General features: G+C 36.9%; 1 protein-coding gene across 1 annotated transcript in view; it reads right to left on the bottom strand.

The window, feature by feature from the left end:
• Positions 1-3,724: 3,724 nt before the first annotated feature.
• The window catches only part of RNF168 (ring finger protein 168), a 29,150-nt gene continuing 23,757 nt past the window's right edge, over positions 3,725-9,117 (bottom strand). The window contains exon 7 of the mRNA XM_063097626.1: positions 3,725-7,735. Coding sequence (XP_062953696.1) covers positions 6,785-7,735 — 951 coding nt within the window. The 3' untranslated portion in view covers positions 3,725-6,784. The remainder of the gene's footprint in view (positions 7,736-9,117) is intronic.

Genomic DNA, 9,117 nt, shown 5'->3' with positions numbered 1-9,117 from the left:
ACCAGTTCTCCATGCTGATTTTTTGTAATCTAGGTTTACTCTGGAGAGTTACTTCATTATGATCTATTTTCAATTACTCAAATGCCGTCATTTTGTAGACAAATAAAATCTTATCCTCTTCTAACTCTATTATTTCTGGGTTGTATCCTTCTAAGAGCTCTGGGAATTCAGTGATGACGTCTGTGGGCTTAATTGTACATGATGGAAATTTCAGAGAGGGGTTCCTGGCATCCCCTCTGGGAACGTATAGAGCTTACAGGGATTCAGGAAAATGGGACAATGGTAACTTTAGGTGACTGCCAGTCTGTGTATGGGAGTGGCACGCACCACCTTATTCTCTGAATCATCAGCTTAGGTCATAATTAAGACAAAAGAAACTAAACAATGGGGAAGGCTTTCTACAGGTACTTCTCCAGTTTTCTTTCATAGATCTTTAATAAGGTTTTACCTCTCTTGGGAATTTGTGGATAAGCATCATCTCCCCACACATATTACTCCCATCTTATCAAGATAGGTGATTTATAGATTTTGTCTTAGAAATTTTATGACATCTTAGTCCCAGAATCTATCAAAGGAAAACATCTGTGGTGTGTTTACTTTTCCCTCTTATCTCTCAGTTCCAAACCTGCCATTTGAAACTCTGCTATGATATAAGAAACATTTTCCCAGACTCCTTTGCCAGCTGTCTATTAAGTTCTACAAATAAGAGGAGGGAAGGGAAAAAGGGACTATGTTTTTGTGCTGTTCCTGTCATTATTGCCCCAGCAATGGCAGTTGACGCCAGCCCCCAAATTCTTTCAACTATTCTAGAAGTAGATTCATTTGGCCATTTCAGAGGTACCAGCAGCAGCTGGGAGGTATTTCCTTCTCAGAGATCTGCATACATAGTCTGCACAGTCCACATTCCCCCACACACTCAGTTCCTACATTCTCGTAAGCAAAACCCTTCTCTTTTGTTTCTCAGCTCTGAAAGTGGTAGCTACTTACTGCAGTTATCATCTTTGGGTTATCTTAGTTTTCCCTTGTGTTCCAAAATCTATGTAACCAGTTCCCTAAACTGAATACCCTCTGTTGAAATATTTATTGTGGCTTTTGTTTTCTTGATTGGACCTTGATCAATATACCATATAATCTACATTTGTCTAGTATATAATTGAGCAAGGAGCAAAGCTCTCCTCCTGATCCTGAGACTGAGGAAAGTCCATGGATAGTTAGTCTAACCCGAAATAAAAAAAAAAAACACAACGAAACTTTTTATGGGTCTCAAGAGATGTAGAGGAATGGTACAGACTCAATTGATGTTCTGCAACTGAGAGTCTTCCAAATTGAAGCTTCAGGGATGGAGCCTAATCGTAGCAGCTTGGGACCACAAAAGTCAAGTTGAAGAGAAATATAAAGCAAGAGAATGACCTGGACCCCCACCCCATCCTACACCCCCTAATTGAACTCAGTGTCCATGCTGTTCCAAGTCCTGCCAAGACAAGGCAGAATATTCTGGAAACAAACAAACAAAAAAAGCATGAGACTCAAAGTTTAAGGTTGTGATTGTTTATTATGATCTTTACACAGGAAGAAATGGGTAAACATACAGTACTGGCACAACTCCCCAAGTCCTTTTTATTTTTGTTTTTGGCAGCTGGCCAGTACAGGGATCCAAAAACCTTGACGCTGGTGTTATCAACACCATGCTCTAACCAATCCGTCTTTTTATTTTTTTCAGCCAAGTCTTTTTAATACCTCAAAGTTTTTAGTGTACATTTTCCAAACTATTATCCATATATGTGTAGAACTAGCACATGAACTTGAGCAAGTCACAAGGTATTTCTGATCATTGGTTCTCTCTGGAGTCAATGTCGATTGTGACCTAGGAGCTGTGGTTTCATCTGGCAGGGGGGAGATGAGTGGAGTCTTCATCAATAGACAGAAGATAATTGCAATTTATTGAATGCCTGTTGCTTAGCCCCCCACAGATTTGTCACCCCACTTCCCCTGGGTGACAAGAGATGCAAAGGAAACTCAAAGCCCATCTCTTCTGAGCAGTGAGAGACCCCGAAGTGGTTAATCTCCCGCCAGAACCCTCAAGCGAGAGGCATCCCTTCCTTGGGAAATTAACCACAAATTGGGGTTCTCTTCCTGCATTTATTTTCCAGACCAGGACGTTACAGGAAGAGAACATAGGTGGGGTTATAGTTTAACAATACAGGCTGGTAACTTTCAGTGAAACAAGTCAGATGACATTCCAGTAAGGCAATTAAGCGGTCCTATCAACAAAAGCTTTATCTTAGCAAACATTCCTTCTCTCTCTAGCCGTTTTCCAGCAACTTAGATATCAATCAGTAACTAATGTCTTTGAGCCAGCAACCTTGCTGTGCCACAATTCTTATCTTGCAACAGAGACTCACTAGCCTGGGGGAAATTTCCTTCCTTCAAATATTTGAAACTGCAAGGCTTTGGAAAACCAGGACCTGTGAAGTACATTTGCTTTATAGGATATTCCACAGATGCCATCTCAGAACTTAAGGCAGCAAGAAGTCACCAAATGACTCCAAGAAGTGAGAAAGTGAGGCTGATTGAAGTGGTGGTGAAGAATAGCCAGGAGAAAGGAACTATCACGTATCAAGGATCATTTTTGTCAGGTCATGTGCCAGGTGGTCTATACATATTACTCTCCTAACTCTTCATAGCCACTCTGATGGTTACATTATGACTTCCATTTTACAAATTAAGAAAGTTAGGTAATAAAAGCTAAGTAGCTCCCCCAGGGTCACACAGATAGAGACCAAGTTAAGATGGGAATTATTTTCTTTCTTCCCTCTTCCCTCCTGTACTACATGCACTTGCTTTTTTTTTCAGCTGGCTGGCATGGGACATGCCCTTGTGTTGATGGTCTAAAATTTGTGCAATTACAAGTCCTATAGTTCAGTTTCTTATAGATTAAATACTTGTGGACTAACCAAGTAATGTAAATGCTACTTAAAAAGTATTCAGCTCACAGGCCCTATAGATAGTGGGTTAGATTTGGCCTTTGGGATGTAGTCTCCAAACCCCTTTCCTAGGGCTTTCAATTGAGACTGGTATGTTCCACAGGCCTAGTAGGTCCTGAATTCCAATCTTTTGTCTCATGAGCACTATGAACCTGACAATAACTTGCTGCTTTTCAGAGGTTTTCAGCTTAGCTTTTAGCCTCTGCTCTGAGCAGTTTCAAAACTCTGCAATTATCTTGAGGGGAAAACCAGCCATGTAGTTGTGACCCTCAAATGTCCAATATTGTCATGCTAGCCTTAGATGGCCAAAAGCTCTGCCAGTTCCTCTGTTCATCAGCAGCAGCCCTGATTCTTGTCTTACATTCTGGATAGGTTCTTGCTACTAAGGAAAAAGTGGTTGCAAACAGTTCACCTTTTTTTTTGGCAGCTGGCTAGTACGAGGATTGAACCCTGGACCACTTCTCTTTAAGTCTCCCCTCTCTAGAATCTTAGCCCCTTTAGTCCTGTTTCAGTAGCCACTAATGCTTTTATGTAGACAATTTTATATTTACATGTGACTTTTCTCATTGTTCACAGCAGAATTGTAGGTCTGCTGCAGTCCTATCCGGAAGGGGTAAATTTTCCTTTTCGAACAACTGAAAACTTCCCAAAGCTATTTTCTTTTCTCGCTGAAAAAACATTCCTGAATTACAACTTGTTATAACTTAAACGGTAAAAAAAAAAAAAAAAAAAAAAAGGGCCATCTAGAGTGGTGCAGGCTGAGAATTTATAAGCTTACTTTATTTTGCAATATTTTAAGAGCACTTAATGTTGACTAAATGATATATTCAGTATGTTTCAAAATGCAAGAAGTATGAAAGAACATATAGTGAAAAGTAATTCTTTCACTCCTGTCTCCCAGCCACCCAGTTCTCGCCACTGGTAACAATATCATTGTTTCTCCTTCTGGAGATATTTTATGCAAACACACATATATTTCTTTTTTGGACAAATGGTTGCACACTATATATGCTAGTTATATCTTGTATTTTTTATTTAACTCTGTATCTTATAGTTTTTTCCATATCAGTAAATTGGTTTGTTGAGGGTTTTTTGCCAGCACTGTAGACCATGGAAAAAAAGGTTTTAGTGCTATATAGTATTCCATCGTACCATCATTTCTTTAGTGTCTACTATGGACATTAAAGTTGTTTCTAAAAAGTTATTAGCAACATGCCATAACAAAATTCTTTTGTACATCATTCTGTATATGAAGACAGCTTTAAGAAATTCCTAGAGGTGTAACTGCCAAGTTCACCTACATATTTATCTTTCTATTCATACCAAGCAATGCATAAAAATGCCTATTTGCCTACACTCTTGCCAAGATTAAAAAAAGACAACACATACACACACAAAAACAAGAAAATAAAATAGAACAACAAAAAAAAACCCCTTTGTCTTTACTAATCTGAAGGGAGGAAAAATGTAGAGCATTAGTATAAGTGATATTACGCATCTTTTCACATGTTTAAGAGCCATTTATATTTCCTGGTTGTTTCTGTTTTCTTCTGATGGCTGGCCAGTTCGGGGATCCAAACCCTTTACCTTGGTGTTATCAGCTATATTTACTTTCTTGAGAGTGATGTTTCCTGGGAACATAAACTTTTCTAATTTTTCTATTGTCAGTCTTTTTCTTAATGAATTGGTAGATACTTAATACAGAAGAAATTAGCTGTTTGTGATGAACTGCAACTATTTCTTCCCCAGTTTGCTATGTCTTCCAATTTTGTTTTGTGGTAGTTTTTGCAGAACTTTAAATTTTTATGAAGCCAGTATTTGTGTATTTTTAAATTTTGGTAAAATATATGTCAATTTTTATTTTTAATAATTGTTTTAATTTTCAGATTCTCAACCTCTCCAGCTTTAGTACTCCCTTAGAAATGAAACATTCTCATATCCCTTTCACAAAAATTAGAGAAAGAAGTAGCAGTACATTCTAATGACTGACACAAAACATTTATTAGTTTCTAACAAAAAGGTATATATGGTAGGGATAGCAGAAAGACTTAATAGAAAAATTAAAATTTATCTCAAAACCAACTTTAGTCAGGAAGACATCTTCACAGACAAGTAATAAGTGGTTTAATATATAAATCCTAAATATATCACACCATGAGATACTTTTCCCCCCTCTTTGGTCATGGAGTATTCCAGGAAGATTTAATTAGATTACATTTTAATTCGAGGAGTTCCAACAATGTCTACCCTAAAACATAAAGTAAAATTGCCCTTAGAGAAATACTGGTTTGATATGACAGATTTTAGTCTGTTGTAGTCAAATTTGGTTAATTTCTGACTATACTTCATTTCACACAATCATTATTCAGAGGGCAATCGCTTCTTTTTTGAGAAAGGGCAAATTAAATTTTAAATTAGCATCAGAATTCTACCCATAATTACCCAATCAATATTGATGTAGACGCTACCAAGTATGCAAAGATTAACAGAATTTCAATTAAAAAATATGGAGGGAAAAAATCTTAATGACGTATAAAAATGTTGATAAATTTAAGCTAGAATGAGCTCTAGGACATTTTATCATATTTTTACATTACAAGGATGGATGACGACATCAGCAGAAATGCTGTTAAAACTGTTGTTTGTGAAAAGTTGTTCACATTAATGAAACAAAAGATTGATAGTCTCTAAATTAAATTTCAAAAATGAAATCACTGTCTTAAGATTTAACTTTCAGGGGTAAGAGAGGGCAAAATCCAAGTCTCATACTTTTTATGTCCGCCCATAAACACACAAAAAAATCAATATCAATACAAATGATAACAGGGAAATAAAGACATGGTTGTTTCAGGTTCCACAACTTAAGATACTGTGATATAACTCTCCTACAGTAAATACCCATTTTTTCTGGAATAGCAGATTAATACAAATGTGAATGTACAAAAATTGAGGTAATTTAGTAACTAATTTTGATTTTGACACCAGATACTAATGGTGTGAAAAGCTGTAAAACCCAAATGTTTTCTGTGTCACTCAGCAAAGAAAGGACAGGGAAGAACCTCTGCCAAACTACACGTTCTATTCCATCCTGGACACAGTTTCTGATCACACATTCAGTTCCAATGCTCCCAAACTGTCGATCCACCCAACTCAGCCTCATTCCAACTCTTCACTCCTTTTGTATAAAGAATCTAGGTTCCTTTCTGTCACCTGATTTCTGATTTTCTAGAAAACTCTGATTTTCCGACTTAACTTTGATCCTAATCCATTTTAAATAAAAGGAAATGCTACAATACTTAAAATTTAGGGATGGATATTAGATAACTTCAGTGTTATGGAAGATACACTTCAAGTGCTCTGTAAATATATGAGAAAGCAGCAAGAAAACTTAGGCTTTAAACCTAGCATGGGTCCATTAACTATTTGGTATAATATAACTTTGCTTTGATTTCTGGTCAAGACAAAAAGGTGAGCAAAGGCCATAAAACATGCATTGTTTGGAAAGAGAATGGCACTTGAAGATTTCTTGGTGTTGGCCAAGGCATTTTTGATATCCACAAGGTCTGTCAAACTTAGTACATCACAGTTATTAACAATGGAAAAGATAGAGACCCTTGCTTATCACTGAGCTTTGCAGAAACACATTTATATATTCTTCCCTTGCAATCACACAGTCCTTCAATTAAAGACAACGAGTGTGCCTACAGACCACAATTAATGATAAATTTATATTCTATGATAGAAAGAGGGCTTCACAATCCAGCTTTACCAGATTATAAAACACTCCCTTTTCCCGTGCATTACTTTGTGCATCTCTGAAACATTTGAAAAATACTTTTCTGTAAACTACTAGGGTGTAGGGAATGAGCACTTTTAGATACATTACAATTATCTCTAGTAGAATTTGGCATCTTTCTTCCATTAACAGAATGCTTCAACTGGATCTTAAAAGGTTGCCAATTTTCATCTTTTGAGCCTCTCCGTGCTTTTGAATGCCCTATATCAGCTCGCTCTTTGAAGTTCCTCTCTTTGGAATTCTTCCTCTGTCCATTTAGCAATTTGTCTGGAGGGGAGGATGTAGCCCGTAACTGATACTCATGTGGGGATCCTTTTTGCCAGTTTAGCTTCATTTGTTCTTTATCCACCTCTTTCTGAAGTTGTAATGCTAATAACCTGTCTTCCTCCTCTTGTTTATGTCTCTCAAAAAGCAGATGCTCCATATCCATCAGTCTTTGGGTAAAGTTTACTTCTGTTTCCTCTTGATCTGAGGAAGATTTGGGGAACATCTTTCTTTTTTTTGCAGAAAAGCATGGATCCCTGACTGCTTCAAATGACGATTCCTGGTTTTTTCTTTTGGAAGTATCTTTACTGATCAGTAGGCAAGAATCTTCATTTTCTGTCTCAACTGTGTTCTTTCCAATTATCTGTGTCATATCTGATATAGTACACCCACTCTCTGTTTTGCCACAAGGCTTAACTGCAACCTCTCTAGAGTAGGGAACTCTTATTTTAGGTCCCTCATGATTTATGACACATAACTCTTTATCATGATTGTTTGATCTTGTTTTGACTTTTTCTTCAAGGCACCATTCTGCACCATAAGTATATAACCATGGCATAGGTGACTCTACCGAAGACTTTGTATCTTGTTCTTGAATTTCTTGGCATATTTGTGGAGAAAGTGCTGGCATAACTTCTTTAATTTCCGTGTCTTGCCACAAAGAACTCTTCACATCACTACTGTCGGTTTCCTGTACAAGAGAGAAAAAGACTGAGTGAACCAGGGGAAAACATCAAATCATAATATATAACTTAATTCCACACTAATATATATCTGAACTGTCACTATACATTATTTTGTGTGTGTGTGTTTTGGCAGCTGGCTGGAATAGGGAACTATACATTATTATTACTAATAAAGTATATTTGTTTGTTCTTAATAGTATTTTTGCTCTGTGTGCCAATTTAGATTGAGACATACATCACTTCATTTTCACTCCCATGAAAACCTACAGATTAAAACCCACAGGCTAGATTCTACCTAAGGCCAATATGTAGACCTGACCTCTTTCACCTTATAAATTTCCTCTACCCCAGGGGTTTTTAACCCATTTCTATTCTGTGGACCCTCCTTTTGGCATTTTGGCAAAGCTTAGACTTCTTCTGAGAATCACACTTTTAAATACAAAAATTAAGATACACAACCTTACAAAGGGAGTAATTAATATTGCAATACAATTATTAAAATGTTTTTAAAAACCCAAATGTGATGTAGTAATGTGCATCTATTAATACATTAAATAATAAGATCTAGTAGCAAGTCTAATTGGTAACATTAAAGTAGAGGTAAGTATAAATGATATTTTAAGAGATCTGCAACGAATGTAATGTGATATGAAAATACCCATGTTTTCTACTGACAAAGTCACAGATACTGTAAATAGTACTGTGGTTTGCTGTCTACATTCATAATTAAAGGAAACACTAAAATTAGAGTAAAATATATACTTTTCTCCTAAGTTCACATGTACTCCCTGGATTCTAACCACAGACCTTAGGTTAAGAACTCTTGCTTTAGCCAGTATAATTCTTCTCCCTTATACGTCTTAGGTAGGTCAAGACGTAGCTTTGAAAACGGGAAAGCCTTGAGAAGAAAGTCTTCGATGAGAATTTGCCTCAGTGGAAGTTGCTTTTATACCTAAAATTCTGATCACAACACGGAAGGTAAGGTACCAGTAACAATGGGAACTCCTCCTAATGGGAAAGCCCCTGGTATGTACTTAAAGGACCCACTGGACAGTCAGAAAAGCTTCGGGGCCAACTTCTTAGCTGGAAGCCTAGCCAGATATGGGATCTCTCTGGGGAGAGAACAGGATTTACCTACTAGTAGAAGATGAAGTGAGGACAGTTTAGGAGACCCTGCCCCCCCCACCCAAAAAAACAGAGCAGAACCCAAGTTTACCCCCAAATCTGCCATTTCTGAAAAATCTATAAGAAGAAATAGCCCTTCTCAGTTGTATTCTCATGATACAGGTCATTTGAAACAAACAAAGAAATAAAACATAAAACTCCAACCATGAATTAAAAAAAAAAAAGAACTGGCCTCAGAACAAAGATTACTCCTTGTTGCTGC

The sequence above is a fragment of the Cynocephalus volans genome, chromosome 1 (genome assembly GCF_027409185.1).
Source record: "Cynocephalus volans isolate mCynVol1 chromosome 1, mCynVol1.pri, whole genome shotgun sequence".
Lineage (NCBI taxonomy): Eukaryota > Metazoa > Chordata > Mammalia > Dermoptera > Cynocephalidae > Cynocephalus > Cynocephalus volans.
The sequence above is the reverse complement of the archived record's forward strand: the minus strand, read 5'-3'. Positions and strand labels throughout refer to the sequence as shown.